The 13,657-nt window shown below is 47.1% G+C and overlaps 2 protein-coding genes across 3 annotated transcripts; both read left to right on the top strand.

Moving 5' to 3' along the window:
* The first annotated feature begins 2,278 nt into the window (after window positions 1-2,278).
* On the top strand, window positions 2,279-11,946 carry LOC126989743 (uncharacterized). 2 transcript variants are annotated; one of them, XM_050848355.1, is made up of 4 exons: window positions 2,279-2,563; window positions 5,530-5,694; window positions 11,253-11,483; window positions 11,710-11,946. In XM_050848355.1, the coding sequence occupies exons 1-4, from the start codon at window positions 2,302-2,304 to the stop codon at window positions 11,865-11,867; spliced, it is 816 nt and encodes a 271-aa protein (XP_050704312.1). In that variant the 5' UTR covers window positions 2,279-2,301; the 3' UTR covers window positions 11,868-11,946. The 2 variants fall into 2 exon arrangements, with proteins under 2 accessions (XP_050704312.1, XP_050704313.1); XM_050848356.1 differs by having other exon boundaries at window positions 2,290-2,563; window positions 11,331-11,483; window positions 11,710-11,934.
* Window positions 11,947-12,014: 68 nt separating this feature from the next.
* LOC126989744 (neogenin-like) lies at window positions 12,015-13,414 on the top strand. The gene is made up of 3 exons (XM_050848357.1): window positions 12,015-12,156; window positions 12,306-12,445; window positions 13,134-13,414. The coding sequence occupies exons 1-3, from the start codon at window positions 12,152-12,154 to the stop codon at window positions 13,328-13,330; spliced, it is 342 nt and encodes a 113-aa protein (XP_050704314.1). The 5' UTR covers window positions 12,015-12,151; the 3' UTR covers window positions 13,331-13,414.
* Window positions 13,415-13,657: the final 243 nt, after the last annotated feature.

Below are 13,657 nucleotides of genomic sequence, written 5' to 3'. Positions count from 1 at the left end.
AACTCCATCATCCAGGAACGCGCTTGATCTTAAGGTGACTCCAATGCCAATGAAAGAAGTGTCGACCAGGCCAGTACTTCATACACTGTCATCGGAGCAGCCTGAACTCAAGGATCATTCGTAGAGGACAGATTTACTAAAAGACTTATACCAACGACCGCTCTTGTAGTGGCTTGATGAATCCGGCCCTCTTGCTCTTGCTCTTGCTGTACAGGTGACCCGTTGGAGAGTCAGGCCTTCGTATCGGCACACCCTGTAAAATAAAAAAAACACAAGCAGTATCCATTACAAATCTTCCAATGCCCTATTTCTTGCACACCACATCTTTTCCAGAAAACCCTTCATGGCTTCTATAATTCTATCATTTGCTTCATCACTCAGTCCCAGCAGCAGCAGCATCCATTCCCTCTCTGTCCTTGCAATCCTCCCATTCACATCCCTGCAGCCCATCTCACTCAGTGCCACCCTCATCGTCTCCGTCCTTTCTCTCCGGTACCTCCCACACACCAGTATCACATGCACGACAGTTTCATCCACACCCCTGTCACACATCTGACACACTTTGCTGCGGGACTCAGACCACCTGTAGTTTCTTGCATTCACATTCATACACTGCGCTCGAGCTTGGAAGAGATCACCACCCAGGCTTCCATCATACCAGCTGACACACTGCGGGGCTTCCTTTTCCCTGTACCACTCCAAAGTAGTCTTTCGCTCCATCACATGCTTCCACCTCCTCAGACCGTCACCTTTCACTGCACTGTCTATCTCTTTCTTCCACTTTCTCACATTCCATTCTAGACCCTCACTATTTCTGTCAGTCACCTTCCATTCAAAGAAACGCCTCCCTCTCTGCTCACCCACCTGACTCGCATACCACTGTCACCAGCCATTCTCATGCAGTTTTTAATCCATTAATTTGCTCTCATGCACACTCCACAAGTAGACCTTCCGTGCCAATCTCGCGTCATCCATTCGTTCCAGTCTGACTTTGTATCTAAGGGTAGCCTTCCTAAATCTTTCCCTAAAGGTACTCCACCCCATATCACCCCTCAATGCTTCCACCTCTGCATACCTTGGTGCATTCAAAGCTAACCTACCGATCCTATTTTGCCCTACTTCCAATTTATCCATTTCCAACTCACTCCATGTAATCACCTCCATCCCATACATCACACTCGGCACTGCTACACTCTTCCACATCTCTCTCAGCACATCATACTTACATGCTCTCATTCTTGCCGCACTTCCCAGACGGCCCACCCATTGATTAACTAGGCTAATCTTCTCATTCTTTGTCCTTTCACATCCTCTCGGACTCATCCATACACCCAGGTACTTGTATGCATCTGTTTGCCCTAGCTCTGTGTCTCCTAGCCTCCAGGTCCTATTTCTCTCATCTTCTGCCCCATTCACAACCATTATATCTGACTTTTCTCGCTACTATATTTCACTCCAAAATCTCTCCCATACTCATTCACCACATCTAATAGTTCCTGCAGTTCCTCCGCTGACTCACTCATGACTACCACGTCATCTGCATACAGAAGCACACTTACCCTGTCTTCTCCCACTTTCACTCCTGCATTCTTTCTCCTCATCCTGGCTGCCAACTCCTCAGTGTACAGACTGAAGAGAGTTGGAGACAGGATGCAGCCCTGCCTAACACCTCTTTCACTCCTCACCCACTCTGTCTCTAATGCTCCTAACCTATACCTGGCCCTCGTATCCACATACATGCTCCTAATGATTCGCACTATCTTATCACTCAAACCTACTTTCTCCAGTACCTTGCACATCACCTCCCTGTTCACTCTATCATACGCTTTCTCAATATCCAGAAACCCAAGATGCAACGGACTTCCATTCTTCCTTTTCCTCTCTATCATCTCATTTACCACATACATATTGTCCTCTGCCCTCCTGTCTGTGTGAAAACCATTCTGCTCCTCACCCAGCACTCTCTCTCTTTCAATCCACTTACACAGCCTTTCATTCAACACAGCACAGAAAATCTTTCCCACCGTATTCGCCAGGGCTATCGGCCTATAATTCTTCAGCTCTTTCTTACTCTTATGTCCTCCCTTGTGTATCAGAGTCACTCTGCACTCGTTCCATTCCCGAGGCACTCTCTCATTCTCCCATACACAGTTGAACAGCTCAGTCATCCTGTCTATCACCACCTCACCTCCATTCTTATACAATTCATACGGGATCTCATCCAGCCCTGCACGAAATAAAGAAAATCAGGGCGGGCCGTTGCAAGGGCTGACCCCAAGAACATCAACACAACAACAGAACATGTGTGTGTGTGTGTGTGTGTGTGTCCCCGCCCCTGTAAAGCCTCTTCCCTCGACCTTCTCCTGCCCTCCTGACCCTCACATCCTCCTCAGTGCCGATGATGACCTGCTGCTGACGACCTGCCAACACGGGGCTGTACAGGCCAAGAGGAGGATGCACTGTGAGGGGTGTGACGAGTTCGTCCGTGCGCCGATTTCGACTGTATTCGTTGTGTCCCGAGGCAGCAGCGGGAGCCAGAGGGAGAGTGTGACGCATCTCAAGGGTGAGTGTGTGAGTGTGTCTGGCCGTCAGGGTGAAGGAAGGAGTAATGGCCTGGGGTGTGTGTGTGTGTCTGGCCGTCAGGGTGAAGGAAGGAGTAATGGCCTGGGGTGTGTGAGTGTGTCTGGCCGTCAGGGTGGAGGAAGGAGTAATGGCCTGGGGTGTGTGTGTGTAGTGTGTCTGGCCGTCAGGGTGAAGGAAGGAGTAATGGCCTGGGGTGTGTGTGTGTCTGGCTGTCAGGGTGAAGGAAGGAGTAATGGCCTGGGGTGGGTGTGTGTGTCTGGCCGTCAGGGTGAAGGAAGGAGTAATGGCCTGGGGTGTGTGAGTGTGTCTGGCCGTCAGGGTGAAGGAAGGAGTAATGGCCTGGGGTGGGTGTGTGTGTCTGGCCGTCAGGGTGAAGGAAGGAGTAATGGCCTGGGGTGTGTGTGTGTAGTGTGTCTGGCCGTCAGGGTGAAGGAAGGAGTAATGGCCTGGGGTGGGTGTGTGTGTCTGGCCGTCAGGGTGAAGGAAGGAGTAATGGCCTGGGGTGGGTGTGTGTCTGGCCGTCAGGGTGGAGGAAGGAGTAATGGCCTGGGGTGGGTGTGTCTGGCCGTCAGGGTGAAGGAAGGAGTAATGGCCTGGGGTGGGTGTGTGTGTCTGGCCGTCAGGGTGAAGGAAGGAGTAATGGCCTGGGGTGGGTGTGTGTGTGTGTCTGGCCGTCAGGGTGAAGGAAGGAGTAATGGCCTGGGGTGGGTGTGTGTGTCTGGCCGTCAGGGTGAAGGAAGGAGTAATGGCCTGGGGTGGGTGTGTGTCTGGCCGTCAGGGTGAAGGAAGGAGTAATGGCCTGGGGTGGGTGTGTGTGTCTGGCCGTCAGGGTGAAGGAAGGAGTAATGGCCTGGGGTGTGTGTGTGTCTGGCCGTCAGGGTGAAGGAAGGAGTAATGGCCTGGGGTGTGTGTGTGTCTGGCCGTCAGGGTGAAGGAAGGAGTAATGGCCTGGGGTGGGTGTGTGTGTCTGGCCGTCAGGGTGAAGGAAGGAGTAATGGCCTGGGGTGGGTGTGTGTGTCTGGCCGTCAGGGTGAAGGAAGGAGTAATGGCCTGGGGTGGGTGTGTGTGTGTCTGGCCGTCAGGGTGGAGGAAGGAGTAATGGCCTGGGGTGGGTGTGTGTGTCTGGCCGTCAGGGTGGAGGAAGGAGTAATGGCCTGGGGTGGGTGTGTGTGTCTGGCCGTCAGGGTGGAGGAAGGAGTAATGGCCTGGGGTGTGTGTGTGTGTCTGGCCGTCAGGGTGGAGGAAGGAGTAATGGCCTGGGGTGGGTGTGTGTGTCTGGCCGTCAGGGTGGAGGAAGGAGTAATGGCCTGGGGTGGGTGGGTGTGTCTGGCCGTCAGGGTGAAGGAAGGAGTAATGGCCTGGGGTGTGTGTGTGTGTCTGGCCGTCAGGGTGGAGGAAGGAGTAATGGCCTGGGGTGGGTGTGTGTGTCTGGCTGCCAGGGTGGAGGAAGGAGTAATGGCCTGTGGGGATAAGGCTGGCAGCGGTGAGGTGACGGCGGCGTGGCATGAACCTTAGCTAGCCCTGGAGGAGTGCCAGGGAGGGTCCTTGATAGAGAGAGAACCAACATTGGCGGCCCTGTGTATAAAGCTGCTGGGCGCTTTTAGTGGCCCATCGAACACTGCGAGGTATTAAAAACATAATTTTACCTATTTTGGAAGCGGATTTGGCTGCTTTTTAATGTGGCAACTCCTTGCAGCCTTGCCTTTGGCTGTAGCAACAGGCCACAGAGGGGATACAAAATTTATGAATTTCCTGCAAGCCCGCTGAGAAGATAGAGTTGTGCTAACTTTTTTTTTCGTCTTGGGAGGAAACCCTCTCGCTGGTCAGGTTTGTGCCAGACATGCAGTGTGTGTGTCTTGCTGTCATAACTGCCCTCCTGTTGTCCTGATATGGAGATCATTGTGACAGAGACACAGCTACAAGGCCTGGAGCAACCCTTCACCTCAGGCCCAGACATCCAAGCTGATGAGGGGAGCTGTACGTCGCCCTTATGACCAAAATTATTGGATTTGATCTCCCCCTCAGGGCTCTAGCTGTTGTAACAGACTCACAATGGATACTTCAGTCTCATTGGCTGGACGTGTTACAAAATTTTAGATGAACAGAAGGTAGCTTTTGGGTGTGCCTTACCTGCATTGGTAAAACTCTAGAATCACACCCAACCCACTCAAATGACTAACACTATTTTTTTTAATTGTATTTGCTAAGCATCACTCTGATAACTCTTCATTATTATTACTCATCTCTGAAATTTTAAAATGCTGGGAAATATTACTATTTCAGCGGTGATAGGTTACTATTTGGTCATGTGATAGTCTTCAGCGAGAAACTCCTCTAGGCTGGGCTATAAATCTATCTTTATTTAATATCCTAATGTATAAGGTTGCACAGCCTTCATTTCTATGGGTACCAATGTCACTATAATGTACTGAAGACATTTTCCTATAATATTTTCTAAACCTATTTTGATCCTCAAGCAAAATGAAACATGTTTATATGTCCTTAGAATTTTACTGCATTATCTTTTAATCAACAATAAGTATTTCAATTGAATTAAATTCAATGTTAGTGTGTTGGAAGTGGCCTCAAGTACACACAGAGGACGTGTGGCACCCATCTTGTCCACCTTCATGCAGCTCAGCCACCTTGTCTTAGTGTGTTGGAAGTGGCCTCAAGTACACACAGAGGACGTGTGGTCACCCATCTTGTCCACCTTCATGCAGCTCAGCCACCTTGTCTTAGTGTGTTGGCCAAGAATATCAAAGAATGAACCCAGAGCCTCCTCCTCTCCTGCCTCCCTCACTCTCTTGCCTTGTGTTTTATTATTATTCTGTCTTGTCATTCTCTCTTTGGTTTCTTTCTTGCCTATTTATTTTTGCATCCTTCCTCTGTTCCTTTTATTATTACCACAGAACCTCCACAGCTCACCTCTCCCTGCACTTACAGCACACCTTGGCCTGCACCTCGTCCCTCCCTGCAGGTGCATGGTGCCCAACGGGACGCTGCACCTCACCTGGGTCAACGCCCGGAGCAGACTGACGAGGGCATCCACCAGTGCCTCCCTGGGTGTGGGCACCTTCATCTCCACCCGCGCCAGGCTCAGCATTGTTGGTGAGTGCCACGGCTGTCATCCCTCGCAGTGCCTCTTGACGGGCAGTAGTCAGGCAGTCTTGTGTAGGATTTGGTAAGACTGTCTTTGGCTCAGTGACTGTTTCTGAGGATGCACATGTTGGTTCATACTCTGTAGAGCAAGGAGAGAAAACCACCTCCTTCCACCTTGTCCTGATTCCTGGGAAGGTCTGCAGCTGTGACATGAACACACTAACAAAATATTACCTACCTACTGGGGTGATTTGGTGTGTGTGTGTGTGTGTGTGTGTGTGTGTGTGTGTGTGTGTGTGTAATTCACCTCTTGGTCTGCTGCGCGTTTCTCTCGAGACAGCCAGCCGTTCCCCTGTGGAATAGCACAGAGCTCGTAGTACTGATCTTTGGGCAGGACTGAGACAACTCACACACAACACACCGCCACAGCGAGGTCACAACTCCTTGCCTGATGTCGCGTACCTACTCACTGCCAGGTGAACAGGGGCTACACGTGAAAGAAGATAAACCCAACTTATCTTCACCCGGCCAGGGAATCAAGCCCCGGTCCTTCTGGTTGTGAGCCAGACGCTCTATCCACTGAGCTACCGGGCCGTGTGTGTATGTGTGTGTGTGTGTGTGTGTGTGTGTAATTCACCATGGTCTCATCACACAATAGACTCAAGATTGTCCATCACTACCTTCCCCGAGAGGGCATGAAGCTCATGAGTGACGGATCTCCGCATACAGTTTAGACCCCCCCCCCCTGGGGAGGAAGGGCACAGCCCCTGTTAATACCTGATACCCATTCAGTGGTGGGTGTAGAGGTGACTCAGGTTAGAGGAGGCTGCCCATGGTCCCCACTCTGGCCAGGACTTGGCCCTGGAGAGAGCCCTGGAGCTGGTCAGCCAGTCTGTGGGCAGTGCTGAGCCTTACTCCCCCAGCCTCGTGGCTCAAGAGGCAGGAAATGGAGAATTCTGGACTAGTTTCATATACATTAAAAAGTGGTTATGCTTCTAAGTATCTCTGTAGTATCTTGTACAGGGAAGGTGTCCTTAGTTTTCAAGGCATTCCAATAAAACAAAAGCTCAGCTGTTTGCCTTGCAAGGAAGAATGGTTTTGCTGCATGTGATGAACTTGTAAATATTCCCATGAGGAATGTGTGGCATGACAAATAGCATTGAATAATTCCCTGCCAAGACTCATGCTTGGTTTCTCTCCTCACAGGAAGAGGATGGTAAAGACACCTTGTGCATGTTAATACTCTCTCATACTTGTGCCAAGGCCTAACACTGTGTGGCCAACACTCTCAGCAGGGGCTTTGTCTTGTGATGTATGTTGTTCATTTTGTATCTTGTTCTTTGTAGCTGTGTGAACTGCCTTAAAGTGAGTATTTATGCTCATTTTCATGACAAGAAAGTGTTTGTTATGTTGCTGGCTGCCACAGGCTCTATACAATCATGAGATGTTCATCATTCCACAGGAATATTTTATTGGCTTTACATTTTTTACATTATAGTTTGCTGGAATGTTCTCTTCCCTGCCTGGTGCTCAGCCTTCATCATTTCACAGGCTGACTGATTGAGGGAAGGAAGTGGGTACTGAATTCAATACTGTTTGCTGATGACACAGTGCTTATTGCAGAAAATGAAAGTGACCTACAAAATTTGGTCAGTGTTTTTGATAATGTCTGTAACAGGAGAAAGCTGAAAGTAAATGTCAACAAAAGTAAAGTGATGGTTTGTGAAAAGTGAGGCTGTAGATTTTGTATGTCCATATAGAGTGGGAATTGAATGTTTTATTTATTTATTTATTTATTTTTTACAACAAAGGAAACAGCTCAAGGGCACAAAAAAAGGAAACAATAATAAAAAAAAGCCCGCTCCTCGCTGCTCCTAAAAAAAGAATCAAAAGAGGTGGCCGAAAGGGAGGTCAATTTCGGGAGGAGAGGTGTCCTGATACCCTCCTCTTGAAAGAGTTCAACTCGTAGGCAGGAGGAAATACAGATGAAGGAAGATTGTTCCAGAGTTTACCAGCGTGAGGGATGAAAGAGTGAAGATGCTGGTTAACTCTTGCATAAGGGGTTTGGACAGTATAGGGATGAGCATGAGTAGAAAGTCGAGTGCAGCGGGGCCGTGGGAGGGGGGGAGGCATGCAGTTAGCAAGTTCAGAAGAGCAGTCAGCATGAAAATATCAATAGAAGATAGAAAGAGAGGCAACATCGCGACGGAATTTAGCCCGTGGGCTTGGGCTATGGGAAAGCCAAGAAGTGGCTGAGAAACGGCACCATTACACTGCATTTTGAGACTAAGAAAAGAGCATGGAACGTATATCAGAGTACTCCTCTCATAACCATGAAGCCGTTAAAAATATTTATTTATACTCAAACTCCATTATTTTTGGGTGGTGTTTGTTACAAAATAAACAGTCTCGTGACACGTGGCATCTAGCCGAGAATCGCTTGTTGTCTACTTTAGATAATTTGACAAGTGATTACTGTGTGGATAGCTAATTCAGTCTGCCATGACATTACAGCACCACCTATGACAAATAAGCCCACCTCAAGATCACTCACCCACCACAATGACCCAGGGCATGCATGGTGGGCTGCTCTATGCCGCCACCGCCTACAATTAGCTCGAATTAGGTGTTTTGAGCCGAGCCCCATACGGGGCCCACCATTTCAGCGGACCGACTCGCAAGAGCCCAAAAATGGGTCCACCGACGCTGCTGGGTTAAGAGGTAGAAGACTATCAGTAGGAGGAGGATAGCTGATGAGACGAAGAGCCTTAGACTCCACTCTGTCCAGAAGAGCTGTGTGAGTGGAGCCCTCCCACACATGAGATGCATACTCCATACGAGGGCGGACAAGGCCCCTGTATATGGATAGCAACTGCGCAGGGGAGAAGAACTGGCAGAGACGATACAGAACGCCCAACCTCGAGGAAGCTGATTTAGCGAGAGAGGAGATGTGAAGTTTCCAGTTGAGATTTTGAGTTAAGGATAGACCGAGGATGTTTGGTGTTGAAGACGGTGACAGCTGAGTGTTGTCGAGGGATAGGGGATAGGTGTTTGGAAGATTGTGTCGAGTTGATAGGTGGAGAAATTGAGTTTTTGAGGCATTGACGGACACAAGGTTCCTTCTGCCTCAATCGGAAATGATAGCAAGGTCTGAGGTTAATTATTCTGCAGCCTCCAGTCTGGAGTCGTGTACTTCCTGTTGAGCGGGTCTTCTATTGAAAGAAGTTGAATAAAGCAGAGTGGAGTCGTCAGCGTATGAGTGGACAGGACAGTTTGTTATGGAAAGAAGATCATTGATGAACAACAGGAAGAGAGTGGGTGATAGGACAGAGCCCTGTGGAACGCCACTGTTGATAGGTTTAGAGGAAGAGCAGTGACCGTCTACCACCGCAGAGATAGAACGGCCGGAAAGGAAACTGGAGATAAAGGAACAGAGAGAGGGATAGAATCCGAAAGACGGCAGTTTAGAAAGCAAATACTGGTGCCAGACTCTATCGAAGGCTTTCAATATGTCAAGCGCAACAGAGAAAGTTTCACCGAAATGGCTAAGAGAGGATGACCAAGAGTCAGTTAAGAGAGCAAGAAGATCGCCAGTAGAACGCCCCTTGCGGAACCCATACTGGCGATCAGATAGAAGGTTAGAAGTGGAAAGGTGCTTTTGAATCTTCCGGTTAAGGATTGATTCAAAAGCTTTAGATAGACATGAAAGTAAAGCTATTGGGCGGTAGTTTGAGGGATTGGAGCGGTCACCCTTCTTAGGCACAGGCTGTATGAAGGCATACTTCCAGCAGGAAGGAAAGGTAGATGTTGAGAGGCAGAGACGAAAGAGTTTGACCAGGCAGGGTGTCAGCATGGAAGCACAGTTTTTAAGGACAATAGGAGGCACTCCATCAGGTCCATAAGCCTTATGAGAGTTGAAGCCAGAGAGGGCATAGAAAACATCACTTGGAAGAATCTTAATAATAGGCATAAAGGAGTCAGAGGGGGGATGAGTAGGAGAAACATGCCTAGAATCATCCAGGGTGGAGTTCTTACAGAAAGTTTGAGCAAAGATGTGAAGAAAAAAAATGCAAAATAATTTTGAATGGTGAAGAAATGGAGGAAGTCAATGAGTTTAAGTACCTTGGATCAGTTGTGTGTAAGCATGGAGGGAGAGATAAGAGAAAGAGCATTGCAAGGAAGAAGGGTGGTAGGGTCTTTGGGACAAATCATGAATGGTAGAAGTGTGAGCATGGAGGTAAAGAGGGATTTGAGAAATACAATAATAGTACCAACCCTTACATATGAAACGTGGGTCTGGAATGAAAGTCTAGAGTGCAGGCAGTGGAAATGAGTTATCTGAGGAGTGCTTGTGGTGTGAGTAGAATGGATGGAATGAGTAATGAAAGTGTGTTTTGGAATGTGTCACAGGGGTGAAGGGAAGAAGTGTGGAGTGGTGGAAGAAGTGAAGCGACAGACCTTAAAGTGGTTTGGCCACATGGAGCGAATGGAGGAGAGTAAGATGACCAGAAGGGTGTATGTGAGTGAGGTAGAGGGAGGGAATGCTAGAGGACGACCTCCAGTGAAATGGAGGGATAGGGTGCTAGAGTACATTAGGGAGAGGGGGGAAAAATCTTTGAGAAACTTTGAGCAGGCAAGGAGGGAGTGTCTGGATAGAGAAAGCTGGAAGCTCTTCTGCCGTGGCCATCCCCTGGTGGGAGCTCCTAGGAGCAGGCGTCCATGAAATGATGATGATGATGATGATGACTGATCTTCCTGTTATTTATGTCATGTAAATTGTTGTGGTCACCTGGAACATGAAACTGTTGCTGCTCTTCATTATGTAAATGCCTAGATAGTCTACAAATGTATACTTTTTGCATTGCATTTCATCATTGTGAGTTATCCGTTTCCCTTCTGAGGCAGTCACCAAAGGCCATACAAACACTGTAATGAAGGTTTGGGCAGAACCATTGGACTGCCCCAGCCTGCCTCCTGTCCTGCAGGAGCTTCATTTGTCTTCATCACTTGTGCCGGGCCACCTACAGCACAGTGGGCTGGGGCAGACAGGTTTTGTTCACTCCACACCTCAGCAGTAATGTTCTTGTGTGTGTATATATATATATATATATATATATATATATATATATATATATATATATATATATATATATATATATATATATATATATATATATATATATATAAATATATTGCCTGAAAAGCTTATGCTTATATAAAGGCTGGCCTCTAACAATACATACATCAACATATGTAACTGCACCTAATAGGCTATTAATAAATGTTTCAAATATATATATATATATATATATATATATATATATATATATATATATATATATATATATATATATATATATAAATATATATATATATATATATATATATATACAAAGATCATATGAAGCATGACTAAATGCATCTTTTATGAAATAGCATATACATATTTATTCTTTTTTTTTCATATGAAGTTTCTCTGTTTCGTCTTGGACATTAGAAGTGGCAACAGACAGTATTAAAAAATATTACGTAGTTTTCATATTTCTTTATGAGTGTGAGTGTTTCAGTTTGGTGTCAGTGTTGGGCAATGCTCTCTGTGTGCATCCCCACACACACAGCCTCGCTCTCTCCCCCACCACTGCCAGAGTTTGATGAGCAGCCTCAGGACGTGACGGTCATGGAGGGGGAGCGCACTGGGTTCCCGTGTGCCCTGGACACCATGCCGGCGCCCTCCATCAAGGGGTTCAGGAACAGTCACCCGCTGGAGCCAGACTCACGAATGACACGCCTTCCATCTGGTGGGTGTCTTCAGGGAGAGGGAAGGGCTGAGAGGAAAGGTTCAGGCAGACTGTTCTGCCCTGACCCATGGAAAATAGCTTTAAGGAAGAAATTGACGATTAACTTAGGGCATTTTCAATCATTCATTAGTGTTCATCATAGTATGAGTCATGCTGTGTGACCTGAGCTTAAATCACATACTTAAGATACTTGTAGCTCCAGCATTGAAGTTGCTTGCCTCTCCAGGTGCCTTAGAAATAGAGAATGTAGCCATGCCGGGGAGTACTGCTGCCAAGCCAACAAGAGCAAGGTGTCCCAGCAAGCCACACTCACAGTCAAGGAAGCCTACGCCCTGCGGGACCCCCAGCGGCCCGTGCTCACTGCTCAGCCAAAGTCCACGATAGGCAAGGTGAGGGACAAGATCACCGTGGACTGTGCGGCCAATGGCTACCCGGAGCCAGCCGTGGTGTGGCTCAGGGACAGCGCCACCATTTACATGGCGTAAGGACCTGCAAAGCGTTCCGTTGATGATGAAAGGGAATTTGGGAGATGACTGAGAGGGCCATTTTGATGTGTCTTGAGAGCTTGGATAACAGTGACTGAGGGAGAGGTTTCAGAATCAAATAAATATATACCCATTCCTTTTATTTTTAGTTTGTGTGTGTGTGTGTTGCAGTTATTGCTGTATATGAGGTAAGTGTTGCAGCAGGCTTATTGTAATGGACTGCTTTTGTTGGTATTTTTTTTCCCTTGAGCTGCTTCCTCTACTGTGAAAAAAAAGTGACAAACAGCAATTAGATACAAAACTCACTTGCTTACCGTACCTTTCTGTCTTTCCTCAGGGACCTGGACACACTGTTCTGTGGCACCACCAGCAGCAGCCTGCACATCCATGGCCTGCAGGAGGACAAGGGGACGTATATGTGCTGGGCGGAGAACAGGGAGGATTCGCTCGACGCCGTGGCCCACATACAGGTCCAAGGTGAGACAAAACTATGACATATATATTTTTTTACAGTAATGAAAGAGTTCAAAGGCAAAACAACGAAAACAATAAAGCACTGCTCCTATAAAGAAAAACATGAGAGGTCAATATCAGGTGTAGAGGTCATAGGCAGGAGGAAATACAGACACATGATGGCTGTTCCAGAGTTTACCAGTGAAAGGGATGAAAGAATGAAGATGCTGGTTAACTCTTGTGCTGTGTGTGGATAAAGTTTGGCATGGTAAAAATCTTAGTGTTTGTGAATTATCATATGTTTGTCTCCATTACTAGTATTGAAAATGGAATAAGAAAGACTATTCATATCCTTGTGGTTTGAGTATGTAAAGTTTGGCATTGTGAAAGGTTAGCATTTGTCAGTTATCGTTAAGCTAGGTTAGATGTTTGTCTCAGTACTAAGGTGTTTTCAGTGATATAACAAAGACTGTGCATATTTTTTGTGTGTGATTTGTGTGGATAAATTTTGCCATAGTGAAAAATCTCAAGTGTTTGTCAGTTATCATTAAGTTCCTCTCAGTTACTAGGGTGGTGAAAATGTTGAAAATGGAATAACAAAGACTAGGAATATTTTTGTGGTTTGAGTATAAAGTTTGGCATAGTAAAAATCTTAGTGTTCTTCAGTCATCATGTTTCTCTCAGTTGCTAAAGCTTGAAAATTGTGTGACAGTTGCTCCGAGGTTTCTGAGGCAGCCGGCCAACGCTCTCACCTATGAGAAGGAGAACGTGGAGCTGGAGTGCAGCGTGTACGGCCAGCCAGAGCCCTCGCTCCACTGGCTCAAGAACGGCGAGCTGCTGGTGGAGACGGACTTTTGTGATGGTGTGGACATTTATCACTTACAGGTTAAAAAGGACAGAGATATGTAGATTCATAAGATAGATAGATTGATGGATACATACATACATACATACATGCATACATACATACATACATACATGCATACATACATAAGGGGAAAGGAATGTAAGGCTCTAAATCAGTGGTTCTTAACCTGGGGGGTGCACCCCTCTAGGGGGGGCACGAGGCCTAGGGGAAAACTAGGAATTTCTCTCATTATATTTGTTATTCTCTTAACAAGAGCGTGGGCTAATATTGAGAAGTTTATGAAGAAATGCAGACGTATCGCCATTACTTTAGTTGCCTATAGGCTACTTAAGGCCTGCCATTTTCTTTAACATCTGGGAGGAAATTTT

Source organism: Eriocheir sinensis, unplaced genomic scaffold (assembly GCF_024679095.1).
Source record: "Eriocheir sinensis breed Jianghai 21 unplaced genomic scaffold, ASM2467909v1 Scaffold1284, whole genome shotgun sequence".
Taxonomy (NCBI): domain Eukaryota; kingdom Metazoa; phylum Arthropoda; class Malacostraca; order Decapoda; family Varunidae; genus Eriocheir; species Eriocheir sinensis.
The sequence above is the reverse complement of the archived record's forward strand: the minus strand, read 5'-3'. Positions and strand labels throughout refer to the sequence as shown.

Coding starts and splice junctions, on each gene's coding strand:
- LOC126989743 (XM_050848355.1), top strand. CDS start 2,302: ATGTGTGTGTGTGTGTGTGTGTGTGTCCCCGCCCCTGTAAAGCCTCTT. Junction 5,695..11,252: donor CGCCAGGCTCAGCATTGTTG/GTGAGTGCCACG, acceptor TGAGTGTTTCAG/TTTGGTGTCAGTGTTGGGCA. Junction 11,484..11,709: donor AATGACACGCCTTCCATCTG/GTGGGTGTCTTC, acceptor TTGCCTCTCCAG/GTGCCTTAGAAATAGAGAAT.
- LOC126989744 (XM_050848357.1), top strand. Junction 12,446..13,133: donor GGCCCACATACAGGTCCAAG/GTGAGACAAAAC, acceptor ATTGTGTGACAG/TTGCTCCGAGGTTTCTGAGG.